This window comes from Stegostoma tigrinum, chromosome 33, assembly GCF_030684315.1.
Source record: "Stegostoma tigrinum isolate sSteTig4 chromosome 33, sSteTig4.hap1, whole genome shotgun sequence".
Taxonomy (NCBI): domain Eukaryota; kingdom Metazoa; phylum Chordata; class Chondrichthyes; order Orectolobiformes; family Stegostomatidae; genus Stegostoma; species Stegostoma tigrinum.
Genome location: NC_081386.1, coordinates 20,838,984 through 20,860,945, shown reverse-complemented (window position 1 = coordinate 20,860,945; position 21,962 = coordinate 20,838,984). Strand labels below are relative to the sequence as shown.

Below are 21,962 nucleotides of genomic sequence, written 5' to 3'. Positions count from 1 at the left end.
TGTAAAGAGGTCAGGAATCATGTGGTCATGGCAGAATGGAAAATTAATAATGAGCAGGCAATTTTAGAGTAAGTTTCACTTAATAGTATTATCGTTGATCCTTTCTATCACATTGCGACTATTGAGATTGGACCAATTTAGTAGTAATTGGTTGGTTTGGATTTGTCCTGCTTTTTGTGGACAAGAAATAACTGGCACCGTTTCTACAATATCAGGGATGTGTCAATGCTGTAGCTCTACCAGAAAAAATCACAGATAGTGGCAGGACTGTGCTGAATCAGAAGTCTTCAGTACTATGACCAGAATTCTGTAAGGTCCCAAAGTCTTTGTAGCATCCATTGTCTTAGGCCATAAGATATAGGATCAGAATTAGGCCATTTTGCCCATTGAATCTGCGCTGCCACTCAAACATGGCTGATATGTTTCTCAATCCAGTTTTCCTGCCTTTTTCGCATAACTTTTGATCTCCTCACTAATCAAGATCCAATCTTTCTCTGCCTTAAAGACAATTTTCAATAATTTGGTCTCCATAGACTTCTGTAGCAATGAGTTCCACAGATTCACCACCCTCTGGCTGAAGAAATTCATCCTCAGCTCAGTTCTAATGGGTCATCTCCTCACTCTGATGCTGCACCTCTGGGTCAGAGTCTCTCCTGCCAGTGGAAACATATCTCCACGTCCACTCTATCCAGGCCTCTCAGTATTCTCCAAGTTTCAATGCAATTCCCCACCCTCCTAAACTCACAGTACACACTCAGAGACCTCAACCTCCTCATATGACAACATCTTCATTCCTAAGTTCATTCTTGCAAACATCTTCTGGAACCATTCCAACACATCCTTCCTTAGAGACAAGGCCCAAAACTCCTCCCTGTATTCCTAATGCGGTCTCATCAGACACTTAAAACAGCTTCAGCAGCACTTCCCGACTCTGGTGTTCTAGTCCTCTTGCAATGAATGCTGACATTACATTTCCCTTCCTCACTGCCAAATGAACCTTAAGAGAATCCTGAACGAGGACTAAGTCCCTTTGTGCTTTGGATTTCCAAAGCCTTTACCGGCTTTCTGCTTAGAAAATAGTCTACACCTCTATTCTTTGTTCCAGTGTGCATAACCTCACATTTCCTGCTTTGCATTCCATCTGCCACTTCTTTACCAATTCTCATTCTGCAGCCTCCCCATTTCCTCCTTCCACCTACCTTCATCTCATCAGCAAACATAGCAACAAAGCCCTCAGTTCCTTTGCTCAAATCGTTAATCTATAATGTGAATATTGTGGTCCCAACGCCGACGACTATGGAACCCCACAAGTCACTGGCTGCCATCCTGAACAATGTCCCCTTTATCCGCACTCTCTGCCAGTCAGCCAATCCTCTATCCAGGCCATTCCCTTGTCCCTTACACCATGGGCTCTTATTCAGCAGTCTCCTTTTGCACATTTAAAGACCTTCTGGTGATCTAAATATCCTCAGGTGTTTCTGAGTGTGAATTGAATCAGCTCGTATCTATGCTGCTGTGGACCTCAGGAGAAGGCCATAATGAATCATCTGCTTGTGGGTGAACGTGGTTACGTGTGCTTCAACATTGTCTTTCCATACAGATATGCTCGGCTACCTCATCATTCAGAATGGGGATGCTTGTGCAGCGTCCTCCTCCAATTGTCAATTGGTTACCACCACTCAAGACTGGATGCGGCAGGACTGTAGATCTGCTCAATTGGGTTGAGAGATTACTTAGCCCTGTCTACTGCGTGCTGCTTCTGGTTTGGGCATGCAGGTTATTTTGTATTGTATCTTCACTAGGTTTATGCCTCATTCTTTAGGCATGCCTCTTCATTGAGCCAGAGTTTGTTCCCCAATCTGATACTGATGGAGGAGTATGGCATAATGCGGTGTCATAGATAGATTGCGATTGAAAATAATTCTGCTGCTGTCCTAACGATCCTCATGGTTGCCTGGTTCTGAGCTGCTAGATTTGTTCTGAATCTCTCTCACTTAACATGATGGTACTGCCACACAATACAGTACAGAATATCCTCAAAGTACACATGGGACTGTGTCTCCATTACGACTATGTGGCAGTCACTCCTACCAAAACTGCAAATAGGTAGAATGCTGACAACTGGGTCAAGTGAGTATTTTTCCCCCCCTCCTCTTAGTTTTCTCACCACTTACTACAGTCTCAGTTACTCACATGCTTTCTGGACTCTGTTCGCAACGGTGCTCCTGACCTACTGTGTTAGACACTGAAGCCCCACACCCAAGATTCATTCTTACACGAAATTCTGAGACCCATCTTTATTCTGTACAAGGAGTTATTTGATTATGGAAAATTACAGTACCTATTAGTCATAATTAGTCATAATCCCACAATGTTGACAAGCAACATTGCCAAAGACGATGATAACCTGCCTTGGAGTATTTTGTGTCAATCTGATTACACTTACACCACTCATTTCATTAGCTGCATGTCATGAAGCTGACAGCTAGATAGCAAAAAAATGGAACCAACCATCAGTCCCAACAGCTGAGGTTGATTGTGAAAAATAAGTAAGACTTGAATTTACAAAATCTCTCAAACACACCAAATTGACCCTCAACCTTCTTCAGAGTTACTTGGAGGCCAGTTCTGTGCCATTAAATGTAACTATGTTGCACCAATAAAGTATCAAATAACGATGAGATAAATAGCCAATGAACCTATTGTTTTTCTGGTACTTGTCTTCATTAAAAGCCCTTTAAGATCTTTACTTAGAATTTAAAATAAAAATCTTAAAGGTAGTGCAGATCAAGTTAAAAGGTTTTCTTTCTTAAAGTAATGTACATAGTTCATGTGTGCGCATTATGCCTTTAAAGAGGGAGGAAGGAGAATGGTAAAAGAAACAGTAAACATTTCACGTCAAATTAAGTATCACTAAGAAACCAGTTTACATCACAGTTGACATCTACTATCAACTCTGGCTGGTCAGTGTCAGTAATGACTTTGAACTAAATGCAACTGCAGGTTGTAAAGTACGATTCATAGTATGACGATATGGAAAATGGCTGTGTTTTGAGAAATAGGATAAAATGATATGGCTAAAAGCTTTTTGAGGCATTGTATATTTATTAAATTACAGGTGCTTAAGAAAACCATAATAAAACACCTACAATATGGTATTTTTATATATAATATACATATCTGTTATTAAATAGGGAGACTGTACCACAAGTACAACTCAACTTGGATTATTATATTATACAAACATAAGGCTTTGGGTTAGTCTTCAATAAACATTTGTAAATTACATGCGGGGCTGACCTGTTTCACCATGAAAAGTCTTCCCCGATTTTTACCTCTATCTTGTCCACAGTGCAAAAATAAGAAGCAAACTCACTTAATTATAGTGCAACAAACCAGTAGAGCTCTTGTAATGAGTTTGAGTGTTTGAATTAAAATGCTTGAGTGGTAAATCGCTGCTTGGTACAGATACATTTCTTCACTGCTCCAGTATTTCAGTTCTAATTACAGCAAATGAGATCTAATATTAATGCTTGATACAAAGAAAACAGGTTTGATCATTTCAATGCTTAGAAAAAGACAACAAAACATATGTACAAAATACTTCAGGTATTTGAATAGATTACCAATATTTCAATTTGTACCACAGGCAGAATAAATTGGCGTGCACTTTGGTGAAATTTTTAAAATGAGAACTTTTAAGCTTACTTGTAAACTGTAAATAAATTACAGCATCCCAAGGTTCCTGGCATTTAGCAAAAGTGTAGGAAACTGTGCATTTACTTCATCAATCCCAACATGTCCCACATTTCAAATATGCGTGAAATATGTTTGATCTAATTTCTTCTCATTTCCAGTAGTGCACACTCGGAATTTCGTTGCTGCATCTTGACAATAGCCAAGGTCTCAACTGGAACTTCCAATGTAAAAAAAACTTTGGAAATGATAACAAAGTGAAATATTTGAACATCTCTCAAAGAAAACCACCAGGGAAACATGTCCATCACAGACACTACAAAAATTGATCAAGTAGCTGCTGTGTTGGTAAAGTTTTAATTATTGCAAAATCTCACACCCCAGTTAAATGTCACTTACAATGGTTAACCAATTTCTTGTGTCACTGTTCAAGAACAACCAATCTTCACTGAGCTTTAACAAGAAATCTTGCAGCAAACACTTCAGCCACGAGTCCAATCTACACAATAACCTCTGCAAACCACAATGAAGCTTACACAAGCTAGTCTACTTTAGTTTTGGCTCAAGTTTTTGCTAAAGTTGAACTTTTTGCATCACCTTTTGGCATTCATATAACATACAGTCTGGAAGGACACTGCAAGGTGATCGCAGCCACACTGATAAAATCCCACCATGAAATCGACAGTGAAGTAAACAAGACGTCGATGGGAGCAGTTGACATGCTATTATCCCTTCTGTTCCTGCAGAAGGAAGAAAAAGTTAGTTTGGACAAATGCTCCATACCTAGCAAGTGAAAATATGTGTGCGGCAATGCTTACTTTCGCCAACATACATCTTCTAGCTAGTACTGCAATATGAAATGCAAAGTGTGGTTTGTGTACTGGGAGAACAGTCCTCCCCACCAGTTTCTGTACCAGGACAACCCACACACCGTCCAGTTGAGGTCAGTACATAAAAGCATGCTCAGTGTGGAGCAAGTTGCCACAGCACTCCAGGAAAGAGGGAGAACATGCTCATCCACAACACTCATGAGCTGAAACCAAGTAGCATTCCTTCCATGAAATGGTCACAGGCGGTTAATTCAGTATAATTTCTTCCCCCCCACCCCCGACTCAAACCTAAAGAAATAAACAGCATAATTTAAACACGGTCTGATAGCGATGTTAAATTAGACAGTCAGAACTGTGCTACTGAGAAGGATGAACAGTTAATAGCCATTGAAATAAAACAAAGTAGTGAAGATGGTTTCAAGTTGCACATGTTCTTGCAGTTCACAAACTCCCGTGAACTGCTGGGATGGTGATGATTAACTTTATTTATGGTCAATAATTGGCTATGATACATTGATCTTAAATGCCTGTTAAAAAATTCCCACCAAAAAGGCGACATTGTATAAAAGTAGTGGACTAGTCTTCTCCACTGTTCACTGTTGCCAAGGGTTGAGCCATGCACAGCAGAAAGGCCTCCAGGTTCAATTCCTGGTCAGAGTTCAAATTGGCTGTTAGTTGGGACGATGGTCGGATGTCTAAAGTGGCCTGAATTCCCCGGAATTGCAAAAACAAAGAAAATCAGCTAAGAAATATTTGCACAAATACATCAAGTGAGGAGAGGCTGGGTTTTTGACTGTACTGTTTGGATGGAGAGTTCAGTTATCAAACATTCATGCAGTCTCTGATGATACTAAGTTTCTTAAATGCTTAGTTCTGTTATAGTCTACTGACCATGATGCTTTCACCAAATATCCCTATTTAAAACTGAATCAAATATGGCAGTATAAAAGGGCACCCAAATCAAAACAGGAGCAATTCTCAATAAAGCAGACAGGGTAATAAAGATCAGTATTCAGTACTACTTATTTTCTCTTACTCAAGTTGCTTCAACTTTTTCTAAATTGTTTCCAACACAGATTGTGTGGAATGTGAAGAAAATTACAGAGGTTCCCAAACTGAAGGTCAGAACCTCCAGAGGGATTGTGAACTGACATTCTGGGGCCATGAACTCTGACACAGCAAAGCCAGTTAGCGATTGAATTTTAAAAGCTGCATGGCCTCTCTAGATCATTGGAGTTCGTTTTGAAGGTGGATGCAACCTAAGCCAACCAAACGCTGTGACCTAGATGCTGCAAACCCATTAGAGAAGACTCATACCCTCCCCAACATTCCTAATTCCAGTCCCCCACCTCTGGAAAAAGCCCTCGCAAGGGTTTGGGGTCACAGCAACCAGCAAGCACCAAAATTGAGTCACAATGGGAAAATGTTTGGAAAACACTGAAATAAGATGTGAGACAAGAAAATCAAGATATAAAAGGTGAAAAAGAGAGTGGAAGCAGAACAGAGGAAGACAGAAGGAAAAGGAAAAATGCAAGACTTTTCACACAACTGGAACAAAATCTACAACAAAAGTGGCGAAAGTGGAGGAGGGTTGAAGACAGAATTAAAGTATGCCAATCTGTTAAGGGGGGAGAAATTATTTTTCAACAAAACGGGCCTTGGCACTAACGCTTCTGGCTGGTGACTGTGTAATGCAGCACAAAAAGACATTTTGAAATGACAGAGATCTCCAAATATAACCACTAATTTCTGGAGGTTGTAAGTCAATATTTATAACCTTAGGTATACATAGCTAACCAAATATAAAGATCAAACCCATCTCCACCTTCGATTATTGAGAATGTTTAAGTGCTTGAAATGGATTAATGCCTCCACTGAAATAGAAGGCACAGGAAGCAAACTTAAATCAGCTAAGTATTAGTTTTCTAAAACCAACTTAATGAGTCCAAATTCCTGACTAGGTTGGGCAATATTTTGTTAAGTACATAACAAAGTAAAATTATGGTAAATATAAAATTCTCATAGTCACTAGCAAAAAGCTCTTTTACAAAAAAGTGCTTGCAGGGTAATAAATGAAGAATGTCAAATTGACAATCCTGTTACAAATTGAGTTAACAAGTTATTAATGATAATTGGATGGGATTTTGTGTTGTTTAGTCAATGACTTTAGTAATGTTAATGAGGGGAGGGATTAGAACTCTCAAAAAAGAAGCCAGCTAACATATAACAAAGCTCCTCTCCCCATTTTCTAAATCTTCTGTTCTCACTATTGGGGCTTTTGGATGCGCAAAAGGCATTTAATTGGATGGGGAGGTTCTTACCTGAACCCACTGCCTTCCCATCTCTGCCAGAATCATGTGGGAGTGGGAAGACCCAAGGCTGACCTTCCCATCCCATTGCCAATCAAGGATGTTATGTGGACCACTCAAGCGCCTCATCTCAGCATTGCTGGGAGTAACCCAACTGCAGGTGGAGCTGCCTCTACACAAAAGCTAAAACTGTGCAGTCAGTCTGTGAGCTGGTGATCGTGGTGGAGAGGTGGTCTGCTCAAGGAGCTATAAATCAGGATGGTATGGGAGCAGCTGAGAACCAACCTCTCTGCCTCTGTTACTGCATGCTGCCAAACTCCCACCCTATAGGTCCCAGTGACCAGAACTGCTCTGTGGCACCCCCAAGCATTCCAGTGCCTATTTGTCCAGCTGTAGAAACAATCACCTGTGGCTCTGCAGACCCTCTTGATTATGTGAAAACTCTTGGAAGGCAAGGCCTTTTACTCTGCGGTCTTGATCCTAACCTCACCACTGCCGATTTGGCATCTGGTTTGATTTGACTCCTTGCCAGCAGACAAAATCCCACCACCTCAACAAGATACCTCTTCATGCTTCATGCAACCATAATAAAACCGGAGAAATTCATCCAAAAATTGAGGATTTGAAGATTTCTATAACACAAAAAAACAAATTTCCTTCCCCAGACTGGTTTTACTCCAGTCTCTGGCTAGACATAGTCACTTTCATAAGGTGGAATTCTGTACTGCTCGCTTAACAGTTTGCTGCTGACATCTACTGGCCAAGTGTGTAACTGATGAGACAACACAATGTGGAGCTTAAAGAACACGGCAGGCCAGGCAGCAGAGGGGCAGAAATGTTGACGTTTCAGGTCGGGACCCTTCTTGCTCTGCTATCTCTGTGTAAGTGACAATATCTTTGGAATTAGCTTACTGCATCAATGCCATCCACTAGGTCAGTCCAAAACACAGCAACAAGCCAGTGGCAGGTATATAAACACACACCAACAGAAAGATGTATTGGAAAACTTTTAATGTGTCTTTCTACTATTTTCTATTCAATGTTTTTTTACAAATCAATGGGTTGAAAAGGGAGGTATAGAAGAGGAGGAAACTGAGAAAATGGAAATCAGGAAGAGAAAAAGGGCAAAACATTATTCGTTTATTCTTTTTGCACGTTTAAAGTGTCAAACTGTTTTCTTCAAATTTAACAATGTCTTGTATAAACAAACATAAGATATAAAATTTCTTTTATGACTTAAATTATGATATATACCCATTGTTAGCCAACTGGCAGAAGCACTGCCTCTCACAAGACTCTTTTAGCCAATCTCCCAATTCCTTTACAAATTAAAGGTAACTATAACTTGTTTTAAAGTTAAACAAATGAGCAATTTTTACATATTTAAAGTTTCCAAGGGAAACTCCTCCCAGGACTCCATACTTTGGGACATCGTGTAAAACCTGCTACCTGCATATAGACGGCTCTTCTGATTAGTGATGAATGAATATACATTGGTGTTGAATGATACATGGATCAGTCTTCTCCATGAAGTCCACTGCAGTCACCTAGATAGCTGACATTCATGGTCAAGGTTCACAAATGAACAGTCACCACTTTACATAAGATGTCAGGCCAACCATCACACAAAGCAAGATTCTCCAGCATGAAGTCAGCAAAGCTGAGAGGGAAAATTCAATGGAAGTGCAAAGTAAAATGACCATAGTGTAACAGGAAATATTTTTAGGGGGTCTGGCCTAGACAAGTATTGATTCTGTTAAAATATAATTTCAGCTCAGGAAGCTGCATAATAAATAAACGTTACCTATAATATCCACAATATGCAGCTTCAGTTCTTTCTGCAGTGTGCCAAGAGCTGAATGTAGAGCTTCAGGTGAATCTGATGTAAAGCTAAGATTTTGTTTCACATCATTGGAAAGTGAAAGCCAAAGGTGCCCAAATTCTTCAGTGGTCAGTTTTAATGGCCTGGAAGCAGATAGACAAGAGAACTGGGTTAGAGAACTTGTCAAATGAGAACAATAATTCTAACTATGTACTTGTCAAAAAGTTACATTTAACTTCACAAGTTCATCAGGACAGGGCCAGTACACTTGTGCTGAGAATTAACTGGGTATTATCCAATTTCTGATATTAAAATGTTACAGGAACTAAACAAACCAGCAAGGTCCAACTTGGGCAGATACTCAGGGTTTGCCTTGTGAAGACAGACCATTTCCTTTTTCTGACCTCAATACAAGGATGGTGCTGAGAAACAACACAACACTGTTACATCTGTGTAATCATTTTTCGATTTTTTTTCCTCTGTCTAGGGTGTCCAATATCTCTGAATGCAAACAAGGTAACATTTATCTTTCTGAGGAAGGGTCACTGGCCTGAAACATTAACGCTGACTTTTTCTTCATGGATGCTGCCAGACCTGCTGAGCTTTATCCAGCAACTTCTGTTTTTGTTCCTGGTTTACAACATTTGCATTTCTTTTGGTTTGTAAAATTTATCATTACATGTGTAAATGGGTGATACGTATTCTCTCACTGTTGAGAGAAATTTCTCTTCAGCTCTAAGAACAGGGAAGTGAAACTAGCTGGTTAGTTCTTTCAAAGAGGAGGCAAAAGCACTATGGCCACTTTCTATGTTGTATGATTTGAAAAGGCACAAAGGAGTTTATTGTCTTGTAAATACTGCCTTATATTCTTAGTCTTTACCTAATTTTTTTATTAGAAGAGATGTAACCTATGTCTCACTGTTATAACCTCAGTAAAGTGGGTAAGTTTTTTCCCCAACTGCACAATGTCAATGAATTGCTACAGTGCACAAGGAGGCCATTCAACCCATCGTGTTTTCACTACTCTTTAAATGAGCATTATGGCTTAGTGATACTCTTCAAGTCACCCAATATCATAGCTTGAGAAATACAGCTATTTAACTGTAGTTATAAGTGAAATAATCGAAGTTTGAAAGGTACTTTTGACCTTATACAAGCATTCTTTAGTTCACTTACTGCGAAAGTCTTGAAAAAGAAGCCTTGCATATGTAAAATAATTTAGTTTCGTTATTCCCTTACATAGAGATGTTGCCATTTAAAGTGGAATCATGGTCCAAACATGTCAGCTACCTTCATCTGGCTGCTGTTAGAACATGGCCTACATCCATTCTTCATTCAGTTATTCTTAACTGTTACTGTAGGGCATACCCTGAACTCCAGATGGCATCTCCTCATGCTAAAATAGATAAAATTTCGCAGAACTGTTACAGGAGGCAACATTAGGCCGAACATGTCTGTCCCTGATTTCTAAAGGAACAATGTACCTAGTGTCACCTCCTTAAGTGCCTTGATTGAACCTGCACCTCCAGCACAGACTGGCAGCATTATTCAGATCCTAACTACTTACTGCATGATTCGTGTTTTCTTCATGACATCACTGCTTTTTAAGCCAAGTGCCTTAAATCCTTGCCCACTTACTTTCAATCCTCACAACAACAGGAAAATGATTTGTTCAGCATTTCAGGGAATATAGTTTAAGCTCAATCGCAGTGATCTAGTAAAAAATGATGAGGTTCAAGCTGCAGCAAGGACACCCGTCTCAGCTAAAAGGAAAAACAGGATCCAAGTCAAAAACTTCAAGGGCTTTTGAATTCTCTTGCCTTCCAGTATGGGTTTCATCAGCCTGCAAAAATGACTGAAGTGAGTGTGGAGCTGGCCTGCTGTGCTCCTCCAGCTCCACAGTGTGCTGTCTCAGACTCCAAGACTGTTGCTATCTCTGAACTAAGTGTGGCCAGTTTCAATTCATTCTTCTTAAATGAGAGTATCAGCACTTGAGGAAATACCGAAAGTGCATTATAACCAATACCTCCCCAACAGTTTTATATTCCACATTTTCAATCCAATTATTAGCAAGCTTGGCCAGAGACTGTCCCACAGATGACAGGTGAGCCTGCACTTTCTTTCACAGGATTAGAAAGACAATAGGTTGGATTGTTCCCAGACAACAATCAACCTTGCCAATGAATTCTGGAAGTTGGTCCTTCTCCTTCCACTCAGAACTGACTACATGATCAATTACCTCAGGATACCAGCATTCACAGCTGGTTATTCAATCAGGAGAGAGGCATCACACCTTAATATTTTTGAGTAAATGCCATTTTCATAACTGCACTGTCCAATTAATATTAAATATTTTACTTGCCTATCAAGCAAATTAAAGGCCTAAAGATGGTAGTTCACAACCATATTCCCCAGAGGAGGGTAATAGGAGCTTGAATATAACATGAAACATATTTGGGGCCAAATATTTGGCTATTACCCTCAACAACAGTTAAGAACTAAGGCTCTTATGCACTTGGAATTAGAGTACTAATATCCAATTTATTCAGAACCTTTAATAGCTAGTTACTTCTGGACCTTTTGTTCCTAATTTTCCTTAATGATAATAAGCAAATGTGCAAATGCCAAAAATGACAAATGAAATTTCAATTGAAATATTGTTATAAAAGTAAGTTGCAATAAGTTTGTTCAATTTCATTTCAAAAACTAGAAATACACAAACACTTTCAGCAAACAGCACAAGAGAATGCATCAATATTTAAAATTGCAAAGAACTTTCAATATTCAAAGTAATAGCCAAACTTCTAATATAGCAATTCATTCTGAAATTTAAAGCAATGTTTATAACTAATAATTTTGGTAAACATTAATCTCATACCTGATGAAATCAATTAAAAATAGAGCAAGTGTAATTTCCTGCTGGGTACACTGACTAGATTCTAGGTAATAAGTAAGGTGTCCAGTCAGTAGCACCTGGGTACATGGTTTGACCATCTGTAGACAGAGCTGACAATTGACTGTGGTTTGGGATTGCACCACTGGAAAAGGAAAGTCCATGCTCTCAGCAGTCTGCATAATTATAAAAAATTAAAAAGAGTGATGTGAAGGTTAAAATTACAAATGTACAACAATATCCTATTTAATCAATAAAAATATGATCCGGTAAAATGGTAACAGTGTTCCTGCTGTAGACTGGGTTCGGAAGAGATCCTCCACAAAGTAAACTGCTTTATGAACGTGTAAATTAGGCACAGGACTAGACCACTTGGCTCCTGGAACCTACTCCCCCATTTCACTCCCCAGTTTATCCTTTGTTTATCAAAAATCTAATCACCTCTGCCTTAAAAATATTCAATGACTGCTTCCACCACTGAGAAAAGCTTTCAACCATTTCAAGAGAAAATGTCCTCCTCTCTGTCTTAAATAAGTGCTCCTTTAGTTTTAAACAATGATTAAAAAAAAACATTTTTAACAGTTTTAGATCCTCCTACAATAGAAAACATCCTTTCTACATCCACCCTGTCAATGCCCCTCAGGAGGGGCAATCAAGTCATCCCCAATTTTCGAAACTCCAGTAGACACTAGCCTAGCCTGACAAATCTTCTCACAAGAAGACCCTCTTAGTGCAGGTAAACATCCTCTGAACTGCTGCTAATGTATTTACATCTTTTTTGAAAATAAGGAGGCTAATATTATGCACAGTACTCCAGATGTGGTCTCACCAGTGATGTGAATAAATTAAGTATAACAACTCTACTTGTGTATTCAATTCCCCTCGCAATAATGCTCATTGGCTTTCCTAACTACCTGTTGTACCTTCTAGGATTTATGCACTAGAACACCCAGATCCCTCTGCAACTTAGAACTCCACAATCTCTCATCATTTAGATAATATGCTCCAATTTCATTCTTCCTGCCAAAATGGAAAATCGCGCATTTTTCCACATTAGACTCCATTTGCTAGATCTTTGCTCACTTGCCTAACCTATCTCTGTCTCTTTGAAGATTTCTGTCCTTTTTATTATTGTTCATCTATTCACAAGCCTAAGAATAACTATTTGCCCAAATCAAAAGTCGAGGGATTTCTAGCATTAAGCTATGCGGAGTACATCAAATGGCTGACTGTCTGATTTCCAGGCTGAGGCATAATGTGTGCATGTAGAAAGAGCATAACAGGGGAGTTAAGAGAGATAAAGGAGAGAAACTTGAATTCTAATGCTAAAACGTATTTTGATGCAACTCAGGTTTGTAAATTTCAGAATTTTATATAACTAGTATGAGGGTTTTGTTTAAAGTAACTTGCACTACAAACCCTGATGATGTTTAAAAACTTTAGACAAAATTTCATTCCAATAATCTTTTAATGAGACTAAGTACAAAATTTTACTTAATTTTAGTAAGTTAATTTATTTAAATTGTTCAATACTATATCACTGCCAGACTGTATTTACCTGTAATTCGTCAGTTAATGCAAAGTTGACTGTTGCATTACGAACTTCCACACTGCTGAGGTTAGTAATAAACAGGACTATGAGCAGACAGTCCTTTTTCCAAATTTTACAGGAAAACAAAGCAATATTTTCATTGGCACAAACAAGCTCGAGCTTTGAATGAGAATGCTCAGCAAACTCATCTGGCAAACTTGGAGTTAGACTGGAGATTTGTTCCTGAGACTCAAAGGCAGAGCTACAACTTGCAGGCTGTATGATGTCAAAATTTCCATCTCCAAATAGACCTGAAACGGATTCCTTTGATACTTTGATTGTCTTCAAGTTGTTACTTGGAGTCCATGATTTGTCATATCCTTGGGCAGGCTCCTCTGTGCGGACCTCTGCCGAGTCAGATAATATTTTCCTTAATGGCATTTCTTTATTTTCTTGGAAGGGATTACACCTTTCAAGGACATTATCCATGAGGTTTAGAATTTGAGAGGGGTGTGGAACATTCGTCTTCGGTGCGTTTATAGCTTTTTCATGGCTATTCTGCCCCTCAACAATCTTCAACTTTCTCCGAAATTTCTGGGTACTGCTCTGAGGTTTTCCCATCTGAAAAGGTTGTAGAAATGCAGAAATTATAACTTTTAAGGTCTTGATATTGCTAAGGAGCATTAGTAAACATTTTTATTTGGGTGAATTCACGCACACTTTCCACACTTCTTTAAAGTGAACCTTAGCTCTAAGTTAATAATGATCATTTTCTTTAAGTCAAATATAGCAAAGAACAAATTTCACTGCTCATCAGGATTTCAAACTAGACAATTAGGAGGTCTTGTTTTGTAAAATTTCTTAGACATTACAGGGATAATGCTTAAACTGCTCTTCAGGTTTTATTATTTTGTGGCTTTTTGGTACATATGACCTTTTTACAGGTGAAAATAGAACATGTACCTATAAAGCTATTAAAATGGACAGTTAGTGAAAAAGGAACTTGTAACATGAATGTGCAACAAAAATTAGTTACCTTAAGTGAATAGAGTTGATACAAATCAGTTTGGAGATATACTTGAATTAACAGAAGCATTCGCAGTGAATCACCTCATTGAATCAGTGTGTTATCTGCAATATTTAAATGCTTCTTGCTTAAGTTTTGCACTGATTTTCAAATGAAACTGATGCCAAAATAAAATATAAACCTGTTTACGGATCTCATCTAGCCTCATAATACCGAAAGCTACATTAAATGTTCGGGAGCTCCAACGAACTACGTAGATATTTTCCTTTGGGAATCAACTCTCCAAATGCTGAGCCTATCACCCTTGAACTTCCAAATTCATCTTTTAATTGCTAATGAAGGGCACTTGTAGGACAGTGGCACTGTCCCTACCTCTGAGGTAGGAGCCTCATGTTCAAGTCCCACCTGTTCCAGAAGTGTATACCATGTCTGAACAAGCTGATTAGAAAATATATACAATTGTTAATTACACATGTGCGTATATAAATATTGGGGGTAAGCTAGCATGCAGTTCAGAATAATGCCAACGGTGCAGGTGCAATTCCGGTTCCAGTTAAGATAGCTTGGGGACCTACCTACCATGGCCGAGTCCATGCAGGTGGAAGTCAATGAAAAAGAAAAAACAGCCAAGAGAAACAGCTCAGGCTGAAGCATCAATTAGATACTCAGACAAAGACCTGCCTTCCAGCACAGCACTCAACAGAACTGAACGGAATGCACAAGTATGTGCCACTGCTCACTATTTTGTTCTTTCTGTGACTCAATTTTGCACGTTGAAAATTGTTGCAACCTGTCATGAGAACTGAGAGCATGGATTTCAGCTGGGGAAAGCTGAGACACTAAGTGCCTTGCCAGAGAGGGAGCGCAACTGTTGGTCAGAGTTTCACAGAAATAACTGGTGGCTCAGAAACCATGAGCACAAAATTACAGCTTACGACACCAATTAGGGTTCTGACCCCTAGTGGTGGGAAGCACTACAGTCACATGGTGTAGGTTAGCCACAGTCCTCTCAGGCAGGAGTCCCAGAATTTTGAAGGATTATTAACATATTTACAAGTGCATTGTCGACAGGGCCCTCAACCAGGTCTGACCCATCTCATGCACCTCCAACCTGACCCCTTGTCTCTCCCCTCCTGCAACAGCAATAGGATTCCCCCGTCCTTACCAACGATCCCATCAGCATCACAATCCAGAAGATCATCAGCCGACATTTCTGCCTCCTCCAGCGAGATGCCACCACCAGACATATTCCCCTCCCCTCCCCTCCCCTCCCGTGTGTGTTCCGCAGGGACATGCTGGTCTACTCTTCCTTCACTCCAAACATTCCCTCCCCACATCCCCATGGCACCTTCCCCTGCACCTGCCAAAGGCATAACACCTGCCCAGAGACAATAAGAACTGCAGGTGCTGGAATCAGAGATAATACAGTGCAGTGCAGTGCTAGAGGACCACAGCAGGCCAGGCAGCAGGAAGGCTGACGTTTCAGGTTGGGACCCTTCTTCAGAAAGGGGGTTGTGGTGGGAGGGAGCTCAGAAATATATAGAAAGGAGGGATGGGGCTGGGGAAGCTAGGTGGGATGGTCATAGATGCGTACAGGTAGGGAGTGGTGAGGATTGGTCAGTGAGGTGGGAGGAGTAGATAGGTGGGAGAGAAGATGGACAGGTTGTGTCAGGTCAAGGAGGCAGAGTGAGAGGGAGGGTTGCTCATGGGATGAGGCCGGGCAGTGGGGAGATTTTGAAACTAGTAAAAACCACATTTAGGCCATTGGGTTGAAGGCTCTCAAGGCGCAATATGAGGTGCTGCTCCTCCAGTTTCCAGGCGGTGTTATTGTGACACTGGAGAAGGCCCAAGGTGGACATGTCACCAAGGGAGTAGGAGGGGAAGCTGAAACAGTTCACGACCGGAAGGTGGTGCTTTTTGTCACGAGCAGAGCACAGGTGCTCTACAAAGCAGTCTGCAAGCCTCCACTTGGTCTCGCTGATGTAGAGAGAGCCACATCAGGAGCAGCAGATGTAATAGACCATGTTGACAGATGTGCAAGTGAACCTCTGTTTAATATGGAAGGTTTGTTTGGTGGCTTGAATGGAGGTGGGGTGGGGTGGTGAGGTGGGGTGGGGTGGGGTGGTGAGGTGGGGAGGTGTAGGGGCAGATGTAGCACTTCCTGCACTCGAAGGGAAAGGTCTACCTCTTCCCTCCTCAGTATCCAAGGGCCCAAACATACAGCAACATAAAGCAGCACTTTACCTGCACTGCACAAATCTAGAATACTACATTCACTGCTCACCTCGTGGTGTCCTCTGCACTAAAGAAACTAAGTAGACTGGGTGACTGCCCGCAAAAAAGACTCCCAGCTTCCAGGTGCCTGCCACTTTAAAACACCACCCTGTTCTCTGGCTATAATCGCTGTCTCAAGCTTGCTGGAAGAACAATACCTCATTTTCCACTTAGGGACCCCGCAGCCCTCTGGGCTGAATAATCAAAATCAATAATTTTAGGGCCTGAACTCTCCCATGCTCTGGCCCCCCTCCCCACAAACCAGACCTTGTTATCACAGTCTGCCATTACACTCTATCTATTGTCAGCCACTTACAACCTCAACATGATATCACAACTCCTATAATCATTGGTCTCAGCAATGAAGGGCAAATTGGGAGTAGTCCATCACACCCCTTACTGATGATAGATAGACTTTGAAGAGTCAGGGAGCAAGTTACGTGTCATAGCATTCACAGCCTCTGAACTGCTTTTGAAACCACGGTATTTATGTAGATGGTTCAGTTTGGTTTCTGGTCAGGGCAAAGGCAATGTCACTGAATGTCAAGGGGCAATGGTTGGAATCTGATCTGTTGCAGATGGTCATCATTTGCCAATGGTCTTTTGCCACTTATCAGCCCAAGCTGTTGTCCAGGTATTATTGCATTTGAACACAGATTGCTCCATATTTGACAAGTTGCAAAGGTGCTGAATACTGTGCAAGCAGCAGTGAACATTGCCACTTCTCAGCTTATGATTGACATAAAGTCACTGATGAAGCAGTTGAAGATGACTGGGCCCAGGATACTACCTCGAGCGACCTGTGTTGGAATAGCCTGGGCTGAGATAATAGAGCTCCAGCAACCATAACCATCATCTTTAGTGTCAAAGATGACTTCAACAAGCAAGCAGTTTTCCCCATGATTCCCATTAACTCCAATTTTGTTAGACTTCCTTGAGGCCATACTTGGTCAATTATTGCCGTGATAGAGGCAGTCACCCTCACTTGTCCTCAATTTCAGCTCTTTGACCATGCTTGAACCAAGGCAACTATGAGATCAGGAGCTGAGTGGGCCGGCACAATCCAAAATTGAGTGTCACTAAGCATTATTGAGAAAGTGCTGTTGACGACAATCTCCATCACTTTGCTGATAAATGTCGTCTGATGGAGCAGTGATTGGTCACTGCTTTTTGTGCACAGGACATAACCTTGGCAATTTTCTACATTGCCAAGCAGATGCCAGGGTTGTAACTGTGCTAGAACAGTTTGATTAAGGACACAACTATTTTCCATTTTAAAGCACTGCAAAGTGCTAAACATAGTTAGTTTCTGCTGACAAAATTGTTTTTGTTATTTGGTTGCATAGTTACTAATTGTGGATTTGAAAGATCATGAAGTCAGTCAGCAATTTCAAATGGGCCAGTGAACTATAGTTAACACAGATTTTGTAGTCATCCAAAAATGGATTAAGCTTTGTGGTTAAATTTTTATACATTCCCCTATTAGTGTATTCAAACATCTGAAGTTTTAATGTGAAGGAAATCTTGGCAGTCAGCATCTTTGAGTAGGTACTATAAATTTTAAGCAATTAGTCCTAACAATTACTTGAACTGTGACAGCAAGACTTTTGGCGAGACACTGGAGTGATTATACAGGTTAATTTCTGCCAATATCCTCACAAATAGCCTTTATTTGGAATTACTGCTTGGGTTGCTGCGCAACACATACCTCATTTGAAACAAAGAGAATTTATATAAAAGAATCAATACTTATGGTTTGTACATTTTGTATATAGGTTTTAGTTTCAACCCAAAAAAGTTATATCAAGTCATCTCAAAAGAAAATATATTTACTTAAGTAGTCAGATTCAAGTCACCTGCCCTATTTCATCAGCCTCACTACTATGGTGATTAGCTTGACTCAATTAGTAGCATTCTCGTCCCAGGAACCAGAAAGCAATGCACTACTTTGGGAGTAAAGTCACTTGTTGTGAAGTCCGTTCTTTCACGCTACTGCAACGATAATACACAGCTAGTGCTAAGAATGGAACAGGCAGTTATGGGAATGTGCGAATACATTTCAAGAGACGAAATAGAAGGCACAATCTCATGTCATTAGCATGGAATAAATCTAGAGTGTTAACAGGAAAAGAACTACTTTGAGGTGCATCCAATCATACATTTTAGGAAGGGCAGGCCATTCAGGCCCTGAAACCAGCTATACCATTCAATAAGAATATGGCCAATCTAACTATACCCTGAAATCTGCAATTCTACTTATCCTAATAACATTCTGCTCCCAGGTTAAGAAGAATCTGTCCACCTCTGCTTTCAAAATATTCAAGGACTCTGCTTCTACCACCTTTTCAGGAAGAGAGTTCAAAGAATCTCAACCCTCATTGTTAATTTAAATGGTGACACCTGGCTTTTAAACAGTGACCCTTAGTATGAGATTCTCCCATGAAACACCTCTCCACATCAATCCTGTCAAGAACCTCATGATCTTGTATCAATAACTGCATACTTCTATCAAGTGGCCTCTTACTCTTTTAAGCTAGTGGATGTAAGCCTGGTGTTTGCTATTTTTCCTTTGAAGACAACCCAAACAAAATTTTAGTCTAGCCATCATCACACTTCAAGGTTCGCATTCTTGATGGGCTGAGAATATTAGTTATTTCTAATCTGGATTTTGAGAGATCAGGCACACAAAAGGAGCCACTCTGTAGTCAAGAAACTTAAATTAGGAGCTAAGTGGGCTGGGTGAAGGCTTCATCCCTTAAACAAAACCTATCAAATCCTCAACACCCAATGGAACAGCTGGAGTATGCAATATGGTTGCAATTGTGATGGGTGTTATATCCAGCCATAACACTATCCTGCCCTAAACTGCTCCACAATACCTCCAGATGCTACATGTTGGTGTGTCACTAAAACAACACGAAAGCTGTAAGATGGTGGCCGAGTAGGGCTTCTGAGCCTGGGTCTTGTCCATTCCGTCTGTGTTTCTTCTTATTTCTTTTCTTTTTCCCTTCCCGCGTTTGTTTCTTTCTCTTATTTTATTTACCTCTTGGTCAAGAGCTTGGTCACAGGTCGGCAAGGGGACCCAGCAGCACACCCGTGGCAGCAACATCAGAGGCAAAGTTCAGGATCCTGGCAGCTGCTGCATTCTTAGGGCAGTCCTAGTGCGGACTCATCGTCAATCTCAGTTTACTGTCTTTTGGCGACTTTGGGTGAGGGAAGAGGTTCCAAGAGGCTGCTGCAGCAGAAAGTACGATGTAGATCTGGCCATTCCTTGTAGCTGCATCCTGGTGGATCCTTCAACTAGGCTGCTTCAGCAGTGGCAGAAGACCAGATGGGTCTGGGCCCAGGATTCCAATGGCCTGGGTTTCCTTGAGGCTTCTGCAGCGTCTTCACAGCAACATGGGTGGTCTGGTCTGGTCCAGCCCGAGAGACCTTTTGCCCAGCTTTGGACGTGGCCTGGGGGACTGTTTGTCAGCGTCAGTCTGGGTCCGCTTGCAGCAGCTTCAGTCGGTCTATGACTCCATACGGCTTTTTCTTCGGCATCACGGTGGGCCCAGGCTGGAATTCCAACAGAGTGTCGGGTCCTCGAGCCCAGAGTTGTGAAATGGACTAGGTGGAGTACGTCTTTAATTTTTTTATAAATTAAATTATCATGGAAGGGCTGTTGTTCTGAGCTTTTTATTTCTTTGTTTTTCTAATTTATTACTAAAATTTTGTATTTTTGGAAGTCTGTAATGCTGAACTTTTTATTTTTCTGTTTCTTCCTCCCTAAGAATTCGTTCTCCAGAATCTGTACCTAGGTACTTTTATACCTAAGATGTGCCGTAAGTGACAACCTGCAAACTTTTCACTCGTGAGTGCATGACAATAAAGCTAATTCAATTCAATATTGTTCAAAAGTCATGCAAATATTGAGAATTCACCTCCTACAAGTCTTAAGTGCAGATCATTTATACCATGCATCATAAAAAGTAACACAAAGACAGGTTCATGACAATTCTTCTAAACGACGAGATCGAGACTTTTATAATTCATGCTTACTGCACAATTCTACTTGTGCAACATGTTAATATTCACTTACCAGACTGACTAAATTGCTGGATCCTAACCCAACAAACAATGATGATGCCAACTGTTGCTTCTCTTGTTCTTCTGCAGAAAATGTTGCGGTTCTTTCAGTTTTGGAGGAGCGGTCTGTAGATGTTTCACTTTCAGAACTGGGACTTGATAAGGTTTCTTCTTTGGACTCCTTCTTCCGAAGATAGCCCTCCTTGCCCCACACTTTCTTTACTCCATCGAGCTTAAGACTATTTGAACTAAATGAAAGAGGTTCACAATTCAACACACTTTATTCAAATGCTGGCTGAAGCTGTCTTATTCAACCATGTTAGAAATCACCATTGTAGACATTCAACTACTACAGTTATACTAAAATAGAATTCTCAACATTTTTAAACAATGTTTCCTCTAAACAGTTTGTCACATGGCAACCTGAAAATACCCATACGGGCTATGCACAGGTTGGACACTAACTCATGCATATGTGCGGCTGCACGAGAGGGTTTAAAGATTTTTAAAAACGCATAAACAGTCACATTAAAGCAGAACTGCATAATGGAGAGCAACTAACATGTATAGTACTAGTTGGAAGCTATTTGTCAGCTTTAGTTCAATGGAAGCACTTCTGCATCTATCAGGAGGTCATAGGTTCAAGATCCTCTTCAGAAACTCCACTTCTAAGTGAACACTCGACTGTAGCACTGAGTGCATTCTTTGGATCAGACAAAAGTCAAGATACACCTGCTTGTAAAAGTATATACAGAAGGTCCTATGATGCAATTCAAAGTAGTACATGAAAGTTTGCCTGATGTTTTGGCCTAATCCTTCAACCAGGATCACAAATGATCAGTTATTGTGTTGTAACTGCACTAATGCTTGTGGGATGTTTAAATAAATTACACTTCCCCTAGACTGACTGCTTTATTCACTTATGCTAATGCATTTTGAAATGTTCCAATCAATGACTTAGAAAATACTTTCGAAGCCATAGAACGCAAGAGGCTATATATAAAAGATACATCATTCCTTTATCACTCCTTTAACTGAAGAATATGAAGTACCCATATTTTTCATTGCTCTTTTGAAACATCACCTCTTTGGGGTAAATAAAGATGAACTGCTCCCAGGATTTTGCCTATACCACTTCTGAGGCAACTAGAAGCATGACAGTAGTCAGTGACAATTCCTCATACAACTAAATGCCTTACCGTATACAACTGTCTGTCCTTCATTCAACAGTTACCCACAATTAGAAATAGACCAGAATCAAGGGAATAAAACCTTAGTTGAATGAACTATTTAATTACAATTTTAAATGGAAATTGGCCCTAATTACCTTGATTATGCATTTGTAATTGCATATATGCTGTCTTTTCATCTTCAAATTTAATAATTCTTAACATGGTTATAATGATCTGTGTCGTAAATCTGGTAAATTACAGAAGTCATGCTAATAGGATCAAAGGACCAGTTTTCTTAATGTTGACTTTTTAAAAAAAAAATACACTTCATATACATTAT

At 40.2% G+C, this 21,962-nt stretch overlaps 1 protein-coding gene across 1 annotated transcript in view; it reads right to left on the bottom strand.

The window, feature by feature from the left end:
- Positions 1-3,099: 3,099 nt before the first annotated feature.
- The window catches only part of ap4e1 (adaptor related protein complex 4 subunit epsilon 1), a 65,069-nt gene continuing 46,206 nt past the window's right edge, over positions 3,100-21,962 (bottom strand). Inside the window, exons 17-21 of the mRNA XM_059639198.1 lie at positions 20,464-20,698; positions 13,109-13,702; positions 11,536-11,726; positions 8,640-8,800; positions 3,100-4,436 (exon numbers count right to left, since the gene is read on the bottom strand). Coding sequence (XP_059495181.1) covers positions 4,270-4,436; positions 8,640-8,800; positions 11,536-11,726; positions 13,109-13,702; positions 20,464-20,698 — 1,348 coding nt within the window. The 3' untranslated portion in view covers positions 3,100-4,269. The remainder of the gene's footprint in view (positions 4,437-8,639; positions 8,801-11,535; positions 11,727-13,108; positions 13,703-20,463; positions 20,699-21,962) is intronic.